Consider the following 21,043-nt stretch of genomic DNA (forward strand, 5'->3'; position numbering starts at 1 on the left):
CAAAAGTCTCCAGAGACATACCTCCGTCCAAATGTTACAGGACAGCTTTAGGGGCAACGGGAGACTTGAACAAAATAGCAACTCATCCTAAGCTACAGATATTATATTACAAGGTTCCAGGTCCAAAGTCATAAATAACATGCAACTGTTATTTGGCAAAGAACTCACCCTCAGCTTTTACATACAATATTATTTATAATACCAGTCGTGGGCCAGTTGTTCTTTTGTTATGTTAAGGTGGAGATGGCTGCACCATATTATTATGAGCTAATATTACACCATATTATTATGAGCTAATATTACACCTACACCCCATACTGGTTTGGTAAAGAGAAGCGAGCTAACAGTACCTTACACTATTAATGACCCTTACTTGTTTCTGACGATGACGTACATGCTCACCTTTCCCTCATGAGGGATCAGTCAAAGAGGCATGAGAAAAAAAATCCTGTATCAGTGATTAGAATTCAAAATCACTTGAACATCGTTATTTCTAAAAATGTGCAGCTCCATGTGTAAATAATAATTCCTAGAATTTCAGCATCCATTATTTCAACACATTTACTTGAATGAAATCTCAAAACCAGATGATCAGACTAAAGTGAGAGACGTTCCTCATCAGCACTGGAATTAATGTAATCTTATATGTTGTATAAATAACTGAGATCGAGGTATCAAAAATAGTCCATATTACAAAATTGTTCAGGTAAAAAACACACCTCAAGATTTATTTAAAGAAAGGATTTAAGCATTTAAGGGTCCAGAATAGCCCTGGTGTGTCACTCTAATCTTTGTGTGTGAAATAGGATATGTTTAAATCCATACAAGCCTACACTTGTAGCTCAAAACATGAATCCCCAATACTGTGCAACATCAAGGAAAGAATGTAGTCGTTTTAAAATGGGAAATCTAAGTATGCTGTGCTACAGTGTGAGACTAAAGCTGAAAAGTCTTGAAGATCAGTGGAGCTAAGAGAGAAAAAAGCTACAAACATATGCAAAGGCTATTTCCATTGTGTGCTAATTAAAGAGGACAAACTCATGACCAGTTCACACATATCTTTGTAAATGCTTTTATTATGTTCCCCCTGAAGTGGCCAAGTCACTGTACATTGGTTATTTTTTCAAAATAATGTACTTGCCAACCTGCCAAGAAAAACTGCATGCCGAAGATGGAACATGTTTGTTTATCCAGATTACCAGGTTGGTGAAATAGCAACACCATTTATGGTTTAGATTTAATTGCGATTGCTACTTTGATTTTTTTTTTAAAAATTTTTTAGTCACGTTTACCTTTTCTTCTCAGACACAGGGAGCATAAACACCTTATTAAGGCAGCAAAGGTGCCCAGAATAATCAGTACAACTCCAGCTAAGAACAGCATCACATCAACAGAGTGGTAGGAGTACCGGGGCAGTCTGTAGGACTCAGTTCTCAGGTGAGCTGCACCTTTGTGTCTCATGACAAACTCTATCCAGAAGATGGCGGTATCTAGCGGCTTCATTGGCAGATCTCTGTGCAGCCTGGAGAGTCTCTGCATGTTCATCCTGTAGGAGGGCTCATTCAGGACTTCCTGAACACCCTGAAAGAATATGTCTTCATTCATACTAAAAATATCAATTATCTTCCCTGCTCCTCTCACTTCAATTCTTAATAGATTATCACGCTGATCAAAAATCAAAGGAAGTCCCAAGATAGGAACTCCGTGGTAGATTGCTTCTTGAACACCGTTTGTTCCTCCATGAGCCACGAATAGTTTTGTCTTGGGATGTCCTAGGAGGTCGTTCTGTGGCATCCAGTCGACTAGTAAAGTGTTGTTGCCCAGAGTGGCTGGTTTGTCTCCTTTATGTCTCCAGATGACTTTCTGAGGTAATTTAGCAAAAGCTGCAGCGATCTCATCAGCTAGGTCACGGGGAAGCTCTCCAATTAGTGTCCCCAGAGACATGATGATGACTCCATGCTCTCCAGAACTCTGCACAAACTCCTCAAGGTGTTCAGGAAGAGGTTTTGCAGGTTTACACTGAAACCCTCCCATATGGATGATATTCGGCATGATGGGACGAGGGAACTCAAACACAAAGTCCACTCTCATCAGCCAAATGTCTGCAGCCTGAAACAGGGAGAAGTAATCTACATCTGGGCCAAAGTAGCGCCTGGACAGTGCAGAATAATGTGGCCCAACTACCTGCTTGTACAGATGCATCCTCATGGTGTAGAAAACTACATTTTTGATTCTCTCATAGAAAGTCATCTGATCTGTTAACTCTGAAGGAGGAAGCGGGACATAGGAAAGCGGAGAGGGTGCAATAGCAAAATGGGCTTCACCATGAACAGTCCATCTGGCGTTAAACACCAATGGCAATCCCAGATAGTGAGCCAGCATTACTCCTCCTCCGTTAGCAGGGTCAGTCAAAACCACATCATACTTCGCATCTTGCAAGGACTTCATCAGCGCTGTGTTTTCAAATATGTACACAACCACTTCACAGATTTTCTTGTGCAATTCAAAGAACTTGTCTTTTAGCTCCATGTCTAAGGCAAAACGGGCCCACACAGACGCCTTGCTTTGTTTGATTTTAATAACTTCAGAGACAAAGAGACGAAAAAAATCCTCATCTCCACCACCGGCAATGTCCACTGTGAGAGTATTGTAATGTGGAGACGTTTCACTGATGTACCAGCTATCTGCAGCCCGAATGACAGTCACAGTGTGTCCCCTTGAATGCAGCTCCTCAACAAGTACTCTCATGTTCACCCAGTGGCTTCCGTCATGTGGAAATACCAAAACTTTCCCACAGTGGGTTGCTGGAATAATGACAGCCAAAAGAGAGATGATGGAAGCCAACGACAAAAACATCTTTAAATCCTCTCAAATGGTGCAGTCTGAAATACAAGTACAACAGGGGGGAAAAGAAGCTGTTACTTACGCAATCCAGGAAATATGTGCACAAAGACAACTGATATACCAGGCTGCCCACAAAAGAGAGCTACAATGAGGCTCCTTTCAACTGTCTTTCTATTTGAGTGGAAAAATGCATTCTGACAGCTGTCACGTCGTGGATGTGGCACATGGGGCCTCTCTGAGGAAATTAGAGTGCTGTTTGGTGCCAACAGCTCCGCATGCATGTTTTTTTTTTAACCCCAATCTCTCTTAGCAGCAGTGTTTTTACAACTGGAAACGTGTTCTGGTTGAAAGAAGTATTCAAGAGCTTCCATCTAAGAAAACACATAATCCCGCATGCATTAAATCCCATGCACCTATTTCTAATCTTTTAACAATGGACATGATTCAATAACATCAGCTGGTTAAAACTAGAAATAGATGTTTCCCTTACTGTGCTGAACACCGCTTACAATCCTCTTCACATGGATCTCTGTCTTCTCTTAAAAAATAAATATTTAAATGTCAAGCTTACAGTGAAAACTCCTCCAGCACTCATGTAACAATCTCTCTCGCCAGACAGCTGAACCCAAACAAAACTAAACAGACCACTGAAGAGCTTTATGTCAAACCAGTGTGGCAATGAGACACTTCCTGGTTTTTGTCACACCCTCAGAGTCAGTTGGAAAAGATTGTTGTCTCTCGCTAGGGCAGCTTCTAGCTGCAGGGTTATGAACAGGAAAGCGTTTCTATAATGGTTATACATACGTGGTCTGCTTTGTATTTTATCTTTCACACAATCGGTGCACCAAAGTCAAATGCAGGGGGACTTTATATATTAGAACTGATGTCTTAAAATACAAAGACAACAAATAGTGGAAAACTTGTTTCTTTTTATTTATGTCAATGGATTTTAAACAGTATCTGCACCACATATAGTATAGTGTCATTTGGATGGTACATAATACCACCTGATTGAGCAGTCCAAAAAAGAACACTGGTTTAACACCTTAACCACATTTGCTATGACACATTAAGTGTGACATTCGTGCAGAAACATTTATACAAACACCTCACAAGCAGTGAATGCCAGTAGTTCAATGTAAAATAACAACTCACATAAATATACTGCATGTGTTATATATCAAACAGCAGTAGTACAGAAAAATCTAACATTAAATTTCTTACATATGTCTTCTTGTGCACATAATGCTCAAAAGTATGGACCTGATTTAGAAAGATTCTGAACGTTATTGATGTGAAACGTGACTAACACATCACTAACATGAGAGAAACAAGTCTATTAATAGCAAATTTACATTAAATCCCTTTCAACTTCACTTGACTCTTACTGCATGTTGTTTAGGCGGGACTGTGCAGCAGGAGTGTCGACAAACAAGTGAGGCTGATAAAACCACTTCCTGTTTTTTTTTCCCCCTAATGTAACATATCTGCCTGGCCTTTGCCTCACAGCAGTCCTGCTGAGCTTAACTACACTGAAGTATTAACTCTTTAAGGAACTCATTGTAGTGCAGTGAGGCAAAGCTTCACAGCAATCTACAGGAAAGTGTTTTCTTTACCACGGTCACACTGACATAAGATATTATATTAGAACTGAAGAAATCTGAAACAACACTTTGACCTAAGATTACTCTAATATGAGCTTTGGATTTGTAATAAAAGGCAGGCAGTGATCACGCCTATATAATCATAGTTCCCACACAGTCCTGTGCACACCCTTAAGGTGAACTCCACCTCTTCGCAAACATGTTTATTGGACAAAGTAAAACATGCTTTTACAACAACAGGTATAATAGAGTGCAGTAGTTGTTATCTACATTACTGTGAGACTTGGTAGTGACATGTGCCTACAGTAAATACCCAATTTGAAGATAAACAAACAGATTTATTGTATATATCCTCACAGCTTACCATTTGCAGGTCCAGTAGTTTCAAATATTTCCTTCTCAAATGTACAAACCACAAACTTGGAATTAAAAAAAAAAAGCTGTGTCTAAGTGTGGCAGGAGCACATTCAAAAACTGTAGCTTTCTCACTCCACACAAAGCAGCAACACCTGAGGCTGATTGCAATGACCTTCTTAAGGACATCTACACCAGTTATGTCAAGGGAAAGATGCACCACCTAGTGGCTGGAGGTGTAAAAGAAAACATTTTTTATCTTTTCCAGGATAAATCAGACCTAAACAATCAACGTCTGTTAAATCTCTTTCAGTGATTGGTTTTTCACAGAGTTACATTTAGTTACATGAAATGACAACTTAGATAAAAGGCAGGTTTTAACCCCAAACGTGGGCTCTTTTTTATGACTGTGAGCCCCTGCTATCTCATAATACCTAAAGACATTAGATATTAGGGACAGTCCTGCCATTGCCCCTGAACAAAGGTCAAATACAGGTCACAAATATTCCCACTGGGACAAATATAACTCAATTTACATTCATATTTACATTTATTTCTAGTACTTGTAGTCTTGGTTAAAAAAAGGTCTTAACATCAGTTCAGTACATACAAATACAACCTTACATTGATCTCTTATACTACACTCCCTATCAGTTTGGATATTGATGCTTTTAGAAAAAAATACAAAATGTATTTCCCTTGAATGATTAGTCACGTTTCACTTTACGTTTACACATTGTAGTATATAAACACCTGATGAAAATGACAGTGGTGAAAAGCACGAGCAGCACAGCTCCAGCCAGGAACAAAATCACATCAACAGAGTGGTAGGAGTACCAGGGCAGTCTGTAGGACGCTGCTTTCAGGTGAGCTGCACCTTTGTGTCTGATGACAAACTCTATCCAGAAGAGGGCGTTCTCCAGCGGTGTTATTGGCTGATCTCTGTGCAGCCTGGAGAGTCTCTGCATGTTCACTGTGTAGGAGGGCTCATTCAGGACTTCCTGTATGACCCTCAGGAAGTTGTCGTCTTGGTCCACTGTTTTGATGGAGAGAATCTTAGCGGCTCCTCTCTCTTGAAGACGCAGCAGGTTGTCGTATTGGTCGAAAAACAAGGGCAGACCCACAACTGGGACTCCGTGATAAATAGCTTCTTGAACTCCGTTAGTTCCTCCATGAGCCACAAAGAGTTTCATCTTGGGATGTCCTAAAAGGTCATTCTGTGGCATCCAGTCTACTATTAAAGTGTTGTTGCCCACACTGGCCGGCCTGTCACCTTTATGTCTCCAGATAACTTTCTGGGGTAATTTAGCAAAAGCTGCAGCGATGTAGTTTGTTAGGTCAGCAGGAAGGTCAGTCACAAATGTCCCCAGAGACATGATGATGACTCCATGCTCTCCAGAACTCTGCATGAACTCCTCCAGGTGTTCAGGAAGAGGTTTTGCAGGTTTACACTGGAACCCTCCCATATAGACGACGTTAGGCATAGTGGGGCGAGGGAACTCAAACACAAAGTCCACTCTCATCAGCCAAATGTCTGCATCAAGCATTAACTCATTAAATTCATTATCAGGCCCAAGATATTTGTCACACAGTTCCTGGTATACTAACTTAATCACCATTTGACTTTGTGTTTGGGTAATTACATGCATCATGACATTTTTAACCCTTTGAAAAAAGGTCATCTTATCCGTGAATCCAGTTCCTGTTATAGGAATGTATGATAAAGGTGAAGGAGCAATGGCTAAATGACCCTCTCCAGCTATTAGCCACCGCACATTATAAACCAAAGGAAGGTTCAAATATTTAGCCAAAATGACTCCACCGCCCCAGCAGGGGTCGGTGAGTACCAGGTCAAACTTGCTGTCTTTCAGGATGCTCATCAACTCTTGGTCATCTAGCATTGCTGATACATATTCAGCTATGGCCCCATGAGCTTCAACAAACGTGCCCAACATTCCTACAGTAATGTGGAGAAAACTCATCAAGGGAAGAGCCCCCCTGTCAAATTTAATGACCTTGGATATGAGTTCTGTAATGAACTTCTGATCTAAGCTCCGCTCCACCTGAACTGTATAAGTACTGTAATAAGAGGCTTTATCCTTGATGTACCAGCTTTTGCTGGAACGCAGAAGAGTTATATTGTGTCCTCTTGCGTGCAAAGCTTGAAGTAGGATATCCATGTTTATCCAGTGGCTGCCCTCAATGGGAAAGACCAAGATGTTGCCACCTTGACAGGCTCTGGGAATGAGGACGAGCAGCAGCAAAGCAGTGCAGCAATGGATCAGCCTCATCTGAAACAAAGACAGTGGACAATCAATTGACTATGGTGGAAATGTGTTCATTTCAAAATAACTTTAAAAATAAAAACTTTCTTAAAGGGGAACACCACCTAAATTAAGAATTCCAATGTGTTATTTCCATGGCCCAGGAAAGTTCGATCAATATTTGTGAACATGGGCTACTCTCTCTCTGAAAGCCAGAAACCACAGAAGTAAGTTTTAAACTTGTGATGTCATAGGGTATCAAGTCTGTAGCTGCTCCTTAGACAATGAATGGGAGCCTGATTTCATGGATCCATAGCATGTTTTTTTATACCCAGATGACCTAATTCTATGGCAGTGATCTCAGTTCTGAAACAGAAAATGTACCCATATACTCTAAACATTCCCATGGATGCTCTCAATGTCATGTATAGCATGTTTCCTAAATCACTGGCAATGGAGCAGCTCCAGACTTTACACCCTATATGATAAAAAAAATAGTTTTAGCTCTCAAGCTTTTGAATTGAAGAGAGAGTTGTTAATTTTGACTATGTTTATGGACTGTCTAATACAGGGGTCTGCAACCTTTGCCATTAAAACAGCCATTTTTGACCAAAAATAATTTGAAAAAATCTGTGGAGCTGCAAAACATGTTTGAGCCTTATAATCAAGGTAAATAGCCTATTCAGTCTAAATTAGCGTATACTTATGGTCTAAATAAGCATTTGTTAATATGTTTTACCACAAGGTGGACACTGTGCAGGGCACTATTAATAATTATCTGGTACTTAAATTTTGCAGAGCTGGCAGTGAGAGCAAACAAATCTGTCCACGCACTACTACATTCTCTATTTTATTCAATTTACTTTTTTGGATTTGGCATCCATAGCTAACCAGCCACTGCTATCGAGGTTCAGCAACATTTGGATTCATAGAATGAATTTCCATAGACTTCTTTTCTCAAAGGCTCAAGGAGCCACTGGACAGGGGCTAAAGAGCCACATGTGGCCACAGGTTGCCTACCCCTGGTCTAATACTATAGCAGGGGTAGCCAATTTGCGACCCCTCTCCAGTGGCTCCCTGTGGCTTTGACAAAAAAATATGTCAATAAATAACGATATTTTTTTTTTACCATTTTAATTTTCATTTATCATCATTGTAAACCTTAAGAAGTACTTTCATTCTCCAACTGTAAAAATGTGCAGCCTATACACCAAATAAGAAAAATGTTAAAACATTTCATCAGCTAAAATGTGTGTCGAACATCTATGGCCTTGTACCTTTTCCTCTAAATTTTGCCAAACCTGGATAGCAGTAGCTCGTCGCACGGATTCTGAATCCAAAACAGGAAGTCTTGAAGGAAAACAGAGTATTTACTAGGGTGTGGACAGGTAACCTGTCCACACCCTAGTAAATAGCAAACAAACCTGGTTTGTTTGCTTTTAGCACCAACGCTGCAAAAAAAAGTACCAAATGATCATAGAGCCTGCTGCAGAGTCGTCACCTTGCGGTAAAACATATTAATGAATGCACATCTAGACCTATTATTTAGGCTTAATTGGCTGTGCTATCTCTAATATGTTTTGCAGCTATAGACAGATTTTTTTTTCTAATCATTTGGTCAAAAATGGCTCTTTTGAAAGTAAAGGTTGCTAACTCCTGGACTATAGTAATAACACATGAATTTTCACAGTGGGTGGAGTTCCCCTTTAACACTTGTGATGCTGCTCATGCTGCAGGAAACATAGGAGTCTCTTATAAGACATGTAGCCTATTGTGTCTCACTGTGTCATTTAGTTTTTACAGTACACCTCCATCATTTTCCATTGCAACCTCATTTTTACTGTATTTCCCAGTCAGCTCAAGGTTTATAGTCTGCTGTCATGACCGGCAGCTGGCATATTCAACGCTTACTTGTATAAGATCATTACTTTTTTGCAAGTTTCTACAGCAAGACACCAAACTGCAGCGGGACTTTGATCGCCCTGACCCACCACCCTCCTCCTCTCCACAGACTGAGCAGCAACATATCATCCTATATGCCGTTAACATGCAGTAAACTCTCATTTCTATTCTCAAACATTGTTAACACATTGCATTAGTACTCACTGTGGACTGTGTTGTTCCTCCGCACAGATAAAGTAACGGTGTGGGGGAACTGCTTCGCACGGCGCCAATACATCTAACGACTTCAACAACCCGGAAAGGAGAAGTTCCGGATTGTGCAGGGAATGTTGCGTGCAACTACCGTGATAAGGAAGTTAATGATTGACAGGATCAGTGTCATATCATCCAGAATTATTGGCATGTGTTAAAATAACCAGGATCATGGTTCATCATTCATGGATCATTTTCGGTTTATTGAATTTAATGTCTGTGCTTCAATAAGCGCTCGTGACTCTGTGACTACAGTCGTTCATCATCATTAAGGTGACCTGCCTGTTTATTTAATCCAAGTACTGACCTCATTAGACCAGCCCAACACAAGATGGCGATCTTACTATCACTTTGTCTCTTGGCAGTGATTAAAGGATTACACAACAGGCTGCACATTAATGTCATTTAAATTGTGCTAATATCAATCTGCTCTGGTTTTGTTCCAGTCTTTATTCTGACTTCTGTGATCTCAGAGCACAGCCTAAATGTTCACCCAGAGATGGCAGCCTTTGTGTCTGGATGTTAAATCTTGTCTTCAGTCTACTGTAGGCTGTTTTTAGCTTTCATTGAGTGATGACACAAAAATAACACAGTATACTTTCTCAATATGTCTATGTGTCTGAATAGGTTTGGTTGGTTTGTATAGTGTATTTGTATGTAACAGGACATGTATAGTTTGGCTAGGATTTCACAGTGTATCCCATTTTCACATTTTATAAAACATACAGTAGGTAAAATTGAACTTGGTCGCATGCATGCAGTATTGAAAAGGGATCTTGTCATACTGATGCAACGAGATTGATTTTACTCGCAGCCTCCGAAACGCTCTCACTTACCAGATTGGAAAGTTACTTCAGTAATACATTGCAATGGAATGATAGCAGCAGTCTGAAGAATCCTTCAAGGCTTTTTAGACTAATTATACAGCATGAAAAATTCAGTTGTAGCCTTGCTGGCCATTCTTAGTCATTAGTTTAACACCGAGTGTCACATAAGTCGTTGAACAATGTGTTGAGATGAGAAGAAATGTTTACCAGACAGATGACCATAAGGTGAGATGGAGTTACCCTTTTTCTCAGGGCTGAAAACATATTGTGTAGCATGACTCAGTGTAACTCATGAAAGATAATAGAAACTTAATTAAAAAATTTAAAAAATTACTCAAACAAAAAGGCAAAGGTCAGATTTTCCTCTGCAAAGTGTTTTACAAATAACAAATAAAAAGTGAAAAGTGAGATCAGACTCAAAACTAAGTATTCAGAGGTGATGGTGCTAATTAATTTTTTAATACAGGCTAGATATTGTCCCTCGCCCCCTCCTCATGTCATACAGCCTCTCTGGGTCCCACAATATGCTGTCGCCATGGAAGCACACGCATTCACACATACAGAGAGACCGAGAGGAGCCGAGAGAGGTACAAAATGTAATATCACATCACAAACAGAATCAGTGGCAGAGCTGTGCTTGCCATTCCCTGATGCTGCTGTGAAGAGGCAGTGAGGTGGCTGCATGGAGGGGGCGACTATCCCCGTCTGTGATTAGTGACCACGAGAATCCTAGGAGGAGGGGAAGGGTGGGGGTGGAGGGTTACGGGGCGGGCTCTTGGTAGGATGAGGAGAAGGAGGAGGAGGAGGAGATGAGGATGCGTTGCCTGTGCACAATTGGAAGCAGCAGGGAGTGAAGCAGCATCTGTATGAGGCGAGAGAAACAACCTGCATGGAATGGAGGAGCGCTAAAGCAGCACTGTCGCTGTCGTCAAGACTCCCACCGCCTCCACCACTGCTGCCACTCTGGATTCAGTATTGATGGAAGATGCTCAGAGCAGGTATGTATGCAGCATTTGCACGCTTACTGTGTGAGGTGAAATAATTACCCAGGAGAGGGTCAGGTTGGCAAGGTGAGAGCAGAGTGCGTTCTTGGCTTGTGTAGGATGCTGAATATTAAAAGGTGTGATGAATGCAGTTTGTTATTTAGAATGCTCGACATCAGGATTTTAGGCTTTACGCAGCCTATTCACTGAAATGAGCAGCTGTGTTTGCATGGAGCTTCACCAAAGGGGAGCAGGGGTGGCTGCCTTGGGATCTGAACCCTTAACCCAAGGCATGATTAAAGCCATACTCTTAACAGCACAGATGTTGGCTCATTGTACACAAAACCTACTGTATGTCATTACAGCTGTTTTTAATTTTTATTTTGCAGCTCTGTGATGCCCAAGGAACCAGCTGTGTGGATCCAGTGCCACCTCTGATATGATGCTGAGAGCCGGAGGAGCAGCCACCTCTCTCGCGCTGCTGCTGCTGCTGCCGTTGCTGTGCTGCTGCCACCTGTGCCACTCACTGCGTAAGTTTCTCAAGGACCGGGAATGCCTCATCAAATTACCATGGTGGAATGTCACAGTCGAGTACGACAGATGGCACAGTCGAAGATAAGTTGGACTCTAGTGGTTATGTAGAAACAGAGAAAATAGATGTAGATATTGGCAGATGGTCAGTAAAGAGTGAAGGGAGCTTGCCAAGTTGAAAAAATAAGGAATGGTGTTAGTTTGACCGCTTACCTTCTCATATCAAATTCACTGTTGAGGCCGAAAGCAAACTACCCACCTACTGAACAAGCAGCACATTTCTAATGACTAAAAGACCGAAACCCAAAAACCAGATAGTGTGCACTAACAACACAACACAATATCTACTAAATGTGGGTTTGACTTAATTAAATGAGTCGTTTTGGCTGACATGAGCATTTACTGAACAGGCCTACTGAGCAAAGTGTCAGCCCCCGCCTCCCCTGGCTTTCACCTGCAAAATGTCACTCAAATTAAAATGTAGCAAACAGGAAAAGACACAAAAAGACAACAATGAGATGCAAAGGAACTACAAAGAGACACAGAACGACAACAAAAAGACACAAAATTACCCCAAAGACAAACAAAACAACTAGAAACAGACACAAAATAACTCCGAAAAGGGGTAAAACAACCAAAAAGAGACACAGACCAACAATGACACGAGATGACTACAACACAAAAAAGAAAAATCAGTACAAAGTCAGTGTGTTTGTTTCCAGTCCTTTGTAGGAGAGGCCTTTTAAAAGTCTGTACAGGGGCCCATTGTCTCACAATACACCCATGGACGCATGGAGTTCTCGTTTGTTTGGTTTTCAGGCACTCCCAGGTCTTGTATATGCAGTCCAATGCTGCGAGGCTCGCACAGTCATCAAAAGGCTGACAAATGCGAATCAAAGCAGGGACAATAACAGGAACAAACAACAGGGAAAAAAATGTTCGGCTCAAGTAACGAGGAAATTGAAAGCTGTCTTTTACTCTGTATATCCTGAGGTGAATTAAACGCAGCTGGGTGGGCAGACGATCGGGTCAGGTGATGAGCTCAGGCATTAAACTCTGGAGACACAGCTTGTGGGTAAGTGAGGAACAGCAGGTGAGGAATGATGGGAGAAGTTATTACAGTATGCACAACACAGAGGCTAACCATATGTAGCAGCAGGAGAGGAGGGAGGAGAGGAACCGTTGTTGCCATAACAGCGTGTATATATAGCGTGTAAATATTTGTGTGCATGTATGCATCAACTGCACAGTGACCTTGTATTCATGTATACAGAATGTTTATGCATATGTTGGTACATTTATGAACCTAATGGGTTTCTTTGCCTTCTGCTAAACATTTTATTGCTCTCTCCTTTCCTCTTTCCGCTATCGATGTTTTGCATATTTGGTTGGTATTAACGCATTAGTTTGACCTCGCTGTAATCCTCACAATCTCTATGATGGCACACAGACATTAAATATTCTGTGTTTAATTTGTATTGATTTGATTTGACTTTTTTGTGATGCCGCCGCCTGCACAGAGCAGATAGCATTGACCCAGGGCTCTTAAATATTTATTTTCACCCAGCATGCAGTGCAAATGAGCATTTCCTTTACAGCAAATGCATTATTTTGGGTATTAGTATATTTCTGACTCTATATATTGCATTCATCACACACTAAAACAGAGCAATGGTGAAACCAGCAGACTGTGCGGCTGCTTTCCAGTCGAGCAGGACGCTGGTGATGGTGGGGGAGCGGCTCAAGAGATGATGAATTTGCTTATTACGAGGTCATTGATTGAGGGTGTTGCAGCCTTGTCTTTATTGATCCGCACACGCTGAGAGGGGGGACTCCATACATTTGTGGTCAGTCTTGTGGTACATTTCCAGCCACATTCTCCGTCCATAAATCGAGTTTATAACTGCGCTGGCGAAAGATTTAAAGAGCGGGATGAAAGTAATAACGTGTAATTCAAAATGCAATCGATATTTTCAACATCGTAGAGGAGCTCTGCTTCAGCAAAACAATGCGCCAGTTTGACTGTGATCCAAACAGTGTCACTGCAATGTAAAACAGGTCAGTTACTCATCTTGTAACTGCACCTAACTTTTTTTGCATGCATGGATAGGTTAGACAAGCTTAAACTGGATCAGAAAAATAACACCACAAAGTTTTTGTGGGCTTTCTGTCTTTTCTTGGCAGTGTTAGTCAGTGTGAGTCAGTTAAGACTAATGGCTGGTTTTGAACATGTTTCTTGTCAGTCCAAAAACTATTTTCACATTCTGGGGTCAATATACAACAATTCCTCTATCACCACCATCAGTCCAAAGTTCAAGTCATGTTTTGACCTGTAGCTCTTGATCATTTTGACACATCACCACACATCACTGTCCCATTTACAGTATCTGCTGTTTACCTTTTATTACAGTACATTTACACCTACTCACCCAAGACTCGCTGGAAAGAGGTGTTTTTTTTAAGTATGCCCTTTGAATTGAGAGTGTTTGCCTTATTTACAATCACCGACGCATATGAGTCACAGCACATAACAGGTAAATAGGCATATTAATTTCCTATTTTGGTGAAAGGCATGCAGTAAATAGGAAGCAGGCCAAATCTCTGTTCAAAACTGTTTAGCTGACATAACATTCCTCAGTAAGCCTGTGTGCAATTCATTGTTTGGAACATGCTTTTTTTTATGGAATAACGGCTTGCAGCCAAACTCTGGAATAATATCAAGTCAGAACATAAACATAAGACTGGGAATCCTTTGAGAGTCACGCTGCATATTAGCTGGACGGAGTACAGCACTGAGAGAAAACAGAATTCTGTTGAAACGTGTCGGCTCCAGTTGACAGGCAAGCAGCCAAATGATGTAAAAACACCAGGCTAACACTGAACACGCTCCACTCATGACTGCAGCATTGAATATCATCCGTCTTTTTCATAATGGCTCCATTACAGACACTTAACTGAGTAAAGGACACCTGCATCCTCTGCTGCTGTTGAATAACAAACAGGGGTCAAAGCTAGTTAGTTTGGCATTGATTTTGAGGCTTTCATACATTATATGTCATAAGGATTCTTAACGCCATTTTATGGTCAGTGTGTGTCTGGGTCAAAGCTTTATTTTTTCTGTGTCTTGAAACCAGAGCTTTACCTGGAGGTCATATCCAGAAACTCTAGATGACATAAACACTGTAGTAAGGTCAGAGAGGTGAGTGCAGTGCTGTTTGAGAGTAATGATAAAAACAGAGCTGGAAATGGATTCATTATCAAGCACAGGACTACTGAATAAATCAAAGCTACTTTTATATTTTCTACATTTATGTACAAGTGAGTATAAACTTAGAATTTTTCTGTTTAACCTTATTTTTTCTCACCTGTTTAGGGGTTCCAAAACTCTCCTCCTTTGCAAAAGCTGAGGACAAACTATTCAAATACCTCTTTGGAAACTACCAGAAATGGGTGCGTCCAGTGGAATACCTAAACCAGACGATCCGTGTGAAGTTTGGACTGGCCATCTCCCAGCTAGTTGATGTGGTGAGGATGGAAAAGCACTGATTATTGGTATTGTTTATGGGTTGTGTCACTGAGGTGTTAAGTCAACACATGAATGTAGCAAGGTTAAAAAGAAAGCATGCTATTCTAATTGTTTCTGTGCAGAAATGTTGCAGTTATTTTAAATTAATACTTTACCGTTAATTGTCTCACCATTTTAGGATGAGAAAAATCAGCGAATGACAACCAATGTGTGGATGAAACAGGTAAGTAGAGCTACACATCTTACCTTAACATCGCATTTCACCATCATCGCTAAACACACAGGTGAAGTTGTTCAGGTACGGCCGTTAGTGTTTACTTTATGGTTGAGGAAATACCCTGAAACAACCTCTGGCATTGCATGGCATTTTGAGGCAGTCACCCCTTTTTAATCTGGTCTGCTGGCATTTCACTGACAGTCCTCATCTATATGAGTCCTTTTGGCCCTGTGCCCACACACCTGCCTCTGCAAGCTGCCTTCTCCCCACTCCCGCTCCTGTCAGCCTTATTCATGGTCTTGGGTGTCCTGTCTGTCAAGCATCTTTTGAGTTATCCCCACAGACCAGGCTCTGCCATTCGGGTCAGTTGCTCCCTTTCACAATGATGGATTACATCATGCAAAAAGGGTGATGGAAGGGCACTGGCTCCAGTGGTGCTGCCTATCTATCATACATGTCATTTGCAAAGTATGACAGATTTAATAATTGTATCTCCTTCATTTGGCGGTCACCTTTTCCATTTAGAAAATGAATACCTGCAGATTATTCTGTTGCAATGTACCTATCATGTATGGCATATCGATATTTCAAATCAAATAGATTTGCTAGTTTTTAATCCTATATGAGTGAATTTTGCTATTTTTGTTTATCTATGTACACTTTTGTGTGGGCTGGGCTCGGCAAAGTATATGCTTACTGGACAATCTCACATCTGTACAGTAAATATGAAGCTACTGCCGACAGCCTTTTAGCACAGTTTTGCACAATGACTGGTAACAGGAGGAAACAGCTAGACTGGCTCTGTCCAAACCAAACAGAAATCTACCTACCAGCACCTCTAAAGCTCACAAGTAAACACACTGTATCTTTCTTATTAAACTGGCACATAAACCCTTGTAAAACAGCAATTTGTCATTTTTATACTGTGGTTTTTGTATGGATTTAAAAAATGAGATATGTGTTGATTAGGTAGCTTTAGAGGTGCTGTTGGGCAGATTTTGTAACCAAAGAGCCAGGTTAGCTGTTTTCCACTATTTTCAGACCTTGTGCTGAGCTAAATTAGCCGGCTGCTGGCTGTAGCTTCTTAGCATACAGGTAGATGAGTGTTGTAAATATTCTCATCTCACCCTTGGCAAGCATAGATATATAAAGAGAACTGGTTACAGCACTGGAGGTGGGGCCCTGTTCATTCTTATGATTTCAAAAAGGTTCAACCACTGCGTATAAAATTACCTGGGTGATCGGCACAGCTTCTGCACTGTGTGGTCCATAGAGCAGGCGTATTACAGACTTCAGCAGAACAGGCTAATTTAGGTTTAGCGCTCCGCTTACTTGAATTTCCAAATGTTATTGGACCGAATGGATCTAATCTCTTAAGTGAAACAAGTCATTTCGTGGGGGTTGTGACTCTTAGAAAAAAAAATATATGCACTGATTTACAGACATTGGACCACAGGGCATTACATGAAGCTGTAATTAGACTGTTTGACCACCACAAAAGTTGGCTTCAAAGCCCGGCGCACTTCCTGGGGGCCTGTTGTCAAGACAGCAAATAAGTGTACTTCCCAAAATGGCAGACCTTTACTTCAAAGAGACAGTTCACCCCAGATCAAAAATGCATATTTTCCTCTTACTTTTAGCACTATTTATCACTCTGGTTTGATTTGGTGTGAGTAGGCGAGTGTTGGAGGTAGAAGCTGTAGAGATGTCTGTCTTCTCTCTCGAATATGAAGGCACCAGATGGCACTCAGGTTGTGGTGTTTAAAGCACCAAAAAAAAAAACCCTCAACAGTAATGTTGCTTTGCAGACATCGTGAACCAGTTACTGAACATAGTCCATAGACTTTGTTGTGAGCAGTTTCACGTAGGAACTTTTTTTTATATAAACACTACACTTGCCAGCTGTATCACCATGCAGAAAGAAATGTGCATCTTCTGCTAGCTCACCTAGCACTGCTGAGCTAGCTCACATTACAGCTCAGCTGAGGAGGACACCTTTAAAGTTTGTATGTTGTGATGTCACAAGCACGAGCCTCTTGTTCAAGTGTAGACGCATGCTTCCATCTGTGCCATGATATGGTTGACAGGTGTAGTTCGGAAGAAAGAAAATAGTTCCTACATGTAACTGCTCACAACAAGGTCCGTGGATTATCTTGAGTAGCCACATCATGATTTATGGAAAGAGACATTGCTGTTGAGTTTTTCAAATGTAATTGTTGGGTGATTTGGATACCACAAGCCGATTGCCATCTAGTTCCATTATCATCAAGAGAGGGCAGACATCTCTACGGCTGATATCTCCAACACAAAGCCCTTTAAATGTGCACATTTGTTTGATAGGTTATTACAAAATGTTCTCTTCATGTAGGAGTGGACTGACAGGAAACTCAGATGGAACCCTGATGACTATCTGGGCATCACAATTATCCGAGTCCCTTCTGACAGGATCTGGCTTCCTGATGTTGTCCTATATGATAAGTATGTGCCAATATATATGGAAGTAAATGACAGGGAGGACATTTTATATTTTCCAAAATGTATATGAAGGTCATGACCATACTGCCAAGCATGCAGATCACAGCACTGTATCATAAACAGTCTTTGAAGGATTTAAAAGGACCTATACAGAAAAAGTCTAAAACTAAAAAATGTAGGAAATCATTTGAACCGAGCTATCAGTTAACCTTTTAAATGAATAAATATTATTTCTTTTAACAGTTCAGATGGGCGTTTTGAGGGTACTGTCACCAAGGCTGTCGTTAAGTATGATGGAACCATATCATGGACGCCACCAGCCAATTACAAGTCAGCCTGTACCATTGACGTCACCTTCTTCCCTTTTGACCTTCAGAACTGTTCAATGAAGTTTGGCTCCTGGACATATGATGGCTCCCAGGTGAGTGTCTGCTCCATAGCACAGTATTGTTAGTCATGACCAGAGGTTGACATGAGATTTCACTCTGTATTTGACAGGTGGACATCATTCTGGAGGACTTTCATGTCGACAAGAAAGACTATTTTGACAATGGTGAATGGGAGATAGTGAAGGCCACAGGCAGCCGTGGTGTGAGGACAGACGGCAGCGCTTCCTATCCCACCATCACCTACTTCTTCATCATTCGCAGGTTGCCTCTTTTCTACACCCTCTTCCTCATCATCCCCTGCATTGGCCTTTCCTTCCTCACCATCCTCGTCTTCTATCTGCCCTCCAACGGCGGCGAGAAGATCTCTCTCTGCACCTCAGTCCTGGTGTCACTCACGGTTTTCCTCCTGGTCATCGAGGAAATCATTCCTTCCTCTTCGAAGGCTATCCCGCTCATCGGGGAGTACCTGGTCTTCACCATGATCTTCGTCACGCTCTCCATCATCATCACTGTCTTTGCCATTAACATCCACCATCGCTCCTCTTCTACACATCATGGCATGGCACCCTGGGTGAGGAGGATCTTCCTGCATCGACTGCCTAAGCTGCTGTGCATGCGCAGCCATGCGGACCGTTACGCCCCAGCCGGAGTAAAAAGAGCAGGAGGACAGTTTATGAATAAGGACCTAAAACCTGAACTGACACCTCTGCTCTACACCAGACATAACCTACAAGCAGCTTTGGATTCTATTCGCTACATAACCATGCATGTGGTTAAAGAAAATGAGGTCAGAGAGGTGAGTATATTGGATTTTGTGTATTTGCACATCCATCATTAACAATAAAAATGGTAAAGGTCATAAAAATTATCATTTTGGCCCCATACTTGACTATTCACTTTCGCTACTGAGCTATATGCGAGACTGACATGCTTCCTTTTCGTTCCAGGTGGTTCAAGACTGGAAATTTGTAGCCCAGGTCCTGGATCGAATGTTTCTTTGGGCCTTCCTGCTGGTGTCCATCCTGGGCTCTGCTCTCCTCTTCATCCCGGTTATTTACAAATGGGCCAGCATCATCGTCCCTGACCACAGTGGCAGTATCCTCTAAGAGCCACAGTTCAACTAGACACAAATGGAGGCAAAGCACATTAACAGCTCATTATGGGTCTTATTTGAGATTTGGAAGACTGAGATGCTGTGATTACCACTCAGATGCAGTCCTGCTCTGCTTATCCACAGTCATTCTGTATGCCACAGCGGTGCCAGAGATCAAGCTGCAGATTTGGGGGCCTTGTTTGCTGAGTGTATTACAGACTTTTTTTCCTCTGCTTGTTTGTTTTAGAGAGATTTTGAATTCTGTATTTCTGAGTTTAAAGATGAATTATTAAAAGACTCAATATATGTATTACATATGATATGAAAATCGACATTCAGCCATGTCCCATGCATTTTTGTGCACATCTCACTCATCAATACATTTCAATACATTATTTTCTCCAACTATACTTGCTGCATCCAAATGTGGGAGTAAATCACATGTGCAAGTTTAAAGCAAGTTACAAGTTACTGTGGTGAGAATCAAGCTAGTCAAGTCCCTGCCATACGTCAAGCAAGTCACAAGTCAAGTCATATGAAATTCTGATTATCTGGTCAAATGTTAGCTTTCTAGATGACAGCTGACCAGCCAGTAAGCTAATAGTTTAGCTAAAATATACATTCACATATCTTTCTTTGTGGGATTTGTAGTGATGGATTAAGTTGGAAGTTGTGGTTGTGTCACTGATTTTTGAGCTGCAGTACTTACATACTGCTGTCCTCTTCTTACCACCTACACTGACTACATAATCTTTGAATCCAAAGTGTATTATTTTTGGACTAGCCCTCTCCATGATAGCTAATTCATATGTTGCCCTCTGCTGGTCCACCATGTCCAAGTAGGTTGCCAGGTTTGCACGCATGGCACTAGAAATTATCCAGTCATGTTTCAAAAAGGAAACATAACTTCTCATTATCTGGAGAAATGCAAGTGCATAATAAAAAGTCGAGTCCTTTTGAGTTATCTGTATCAAGTCTAAGTCAAGTCATCAAGTCATGACTACCAATCAAGTCAAATCGAGTCTTTTATCATTTTTTTTTTTTTTTAAAGTCTGTTTATTGGGTTTTTGAGGACGGATAATGTGCATATTGTAAAGACAGCAATCTAAATGCCACACAAAGGCAACATTAAGTAATGTCCTATATATAGGTATATATAAAGAGGAAGAGGAAAAAACAAAACAAAACAAAAAAACACAGTCTTTTATCATTTTAAATTAAGCAAGTCCCAAATCCTCAAATCTGCAACTAAGTCTGACTTGAGTCAAGTCATGGGACTCGAGTCCCCTGCCTCTGCTCACATCATAGAGTGGAGATTTATTTTTGGTTGTGATAGAGATTTGTAGACACAAAATGACAAGACAACATGTTCTCACAGGGTAATCTTGGATAAATGTCCCACTAATGGCTCTTGTGCTTAAGGTTGCAGGACGCAGTGACGAAAATCAATTCCTTTCTATTCATTTCAGTACCTCTTTATGTACCCCCAAGTATGTGGCAGCTCGCCCCACACACACACACACACACACACACACACACACACACACACACACACACACACACACAGGATAGATAGGAGAAGACCTTCATTTGCATTTTACATACTGCCCTATTTCTGCATATCCCCTATGTACGGTGTTTGAAAAGATGACAACTTTATCTGTGGGGCATAATTCAAATAAAAGTGATGGTTTAATTTTGCATTTCTGTAATTCTAATTTCATAAATGTGATACAGAGCGAGAACAGGGACCAGAGAACAGTATCACATATTCCTTCTACT

General features: G+C 41.1%; 3 protein-coding genes across 6 annotated transcripts; 1 reads left to right on the forward strand and 2 right to left on the reverse strand.

Annotated features, from left to right (window-relative positions):
• Positions 1-1,058: 1,058 nt before the first annotated feature.
• LOC126391932 (UDP-glucuronosyltransferase 2A2-like) lies at positions 1,059-4,947 on the reverse strand. Of its 3 annotated transcripts, none has more exons than XM_050046965.1 (2): positions 4,813-4,947; positions 1,059-2,882 (listed from the first exon to the last, which is right to left on the reverse strand). In XM_050046965.1, the coding sequence occupies exon 2, from the start codon at positions 2,854-2,856 to the stop codon at positions 1,279-1,281; it is 1,578 nt and encodes a 525-aa protein (XP_049902922.1). In that variant the 5' UTR covers positions 2,857-2,882; positions 4,813-4,947; the 3' UTR covers positions 1,059-1,278. The 3 variants fall into 3 exon arrangements, with proteins under 3 accessions (XP_049902922.1, XP_049902931.1, XP_049902913.1); XM_050046974.1 differs by lacking the exon at positions 4,813-4,947 and adding an exon at positions 3,416-3,527; XM_050046956.1 differs by lacking the exon at positions 4,813-4,947 and adding an exon at positions 3,335-3,479.
• LOC126391925 (UDP-glucuronosyltransferase 2C1-like) lies at positions 3,754-9,294 on the reverse strand. The gene is made up of 2 exons (XM_050046941.1): positions 9,173-9,294; positions 3,754-7,093 (listed from the first exon to the last, which is right to left on the reverse strand). Exon 2 carries the CDS (start codon positions 7,091-7,093, stop codon positions 5,510-5,512), a length of 1,584 nt encoding a protein of 527 aa, XP_049902898.1. The 5' UTR covers positions 9,173-9,294; the 3' UTR covers positions 3,754-5,509.
• Positions 9,295-10,879: 1,585 nt separating this feature from the next.
• Positions 10,880-19,592, forward strand: chrna5 (cholinergic receptor, nicotinic, alpha 5). Of its 2 annotated transcripts, none has more exons than XM_050049797.1 (8): positions 10,880-11,045; positions 11,420-11,560; positions 14,935-15,086; positions 15,266-15,310; positions 17,673-17,782; positions 18,023-18,200; positions 18,278-18,964; positions 19,116-19,592. In XM_050049797.1, the coding sequence occupies exons 2-8, from the start codon at positions 11,470-11,472 to the stop codon at positions 19,272-19,274; spliced, it is 1,422 nt and encodes a 473-aa protein (XP_049905754.1). In that variant the 5' UTR covers positions 10,880-11,045; positions 11,420-11,469; the 3' UTR covers positions 19,275-19,592. The 2 variants fall into 2 exon arrangements, with proteins under 2 accessions (XP_049905754.1, XP_049905762.1); XM_050049805.1 differs by lacking the exon at positions 10,880-11,045 and adding an exon at positions 14,696-14,760 and having other exon boundaries at positions 11,437-11,560.
• Positions 19,593-21,043: the final 1,451 nt, after the last annotated feature.

Source organism: Epinephelus moara, chromosome 1 (assembly GCF_006386435.1).
Source record: "Epinephelus moara isolate mb chromosome 1, YSFRI_EMoa_1.0, whole genome shotgun sequence".
Classification (NCBI taxonomy): domain Eukaryota; kingdom Metazoa; phylum Chordata; class Actinopteri; order Perciformes; family Serranidae; genus Epinephelus; species Epinephelus moara.

Excerpts from the sequence above, each read along its gene's own strand:
- chrna5 (XM_050049797.1), top strand. The coding sequence starts at position 11,470 with ATGATGCTGAGAGCCGGAGGAGCAGCCACCTCTCTCGCGCTGCTGCTG. Across the intron at positions 15,311-17,672 it reads CCAATGTGTGGATGAAACAG|GAGTGGACTGACAGGAAACT; the intron begins GTAAGTAGAGCT and ends CTCTTCATGTAG. Across the intron at positions 17,783-18,022 it reads GATGTTGTCCTATATGATAA|TTCAGATGGGCGTTTTGAGG; the intron begins GTATGTGCCAAT and ends TTCTTTTAACAG.
- LOC126391925 (XM_050046941.1), bottom strand. The coding sequence starts at position 7,093 with ATGAGGCTGATCCATTGCTGCACTGCTTTGCTGCTGCTCGTCCTCATT.
- LOC126391932 (XM_050046965.1), bottom strand. The coding sequence starts at position 2,856 with ATGTTTTTGTCGTTGGCTTCCATCATCTCTCTTTTGGCTGTCATTATT.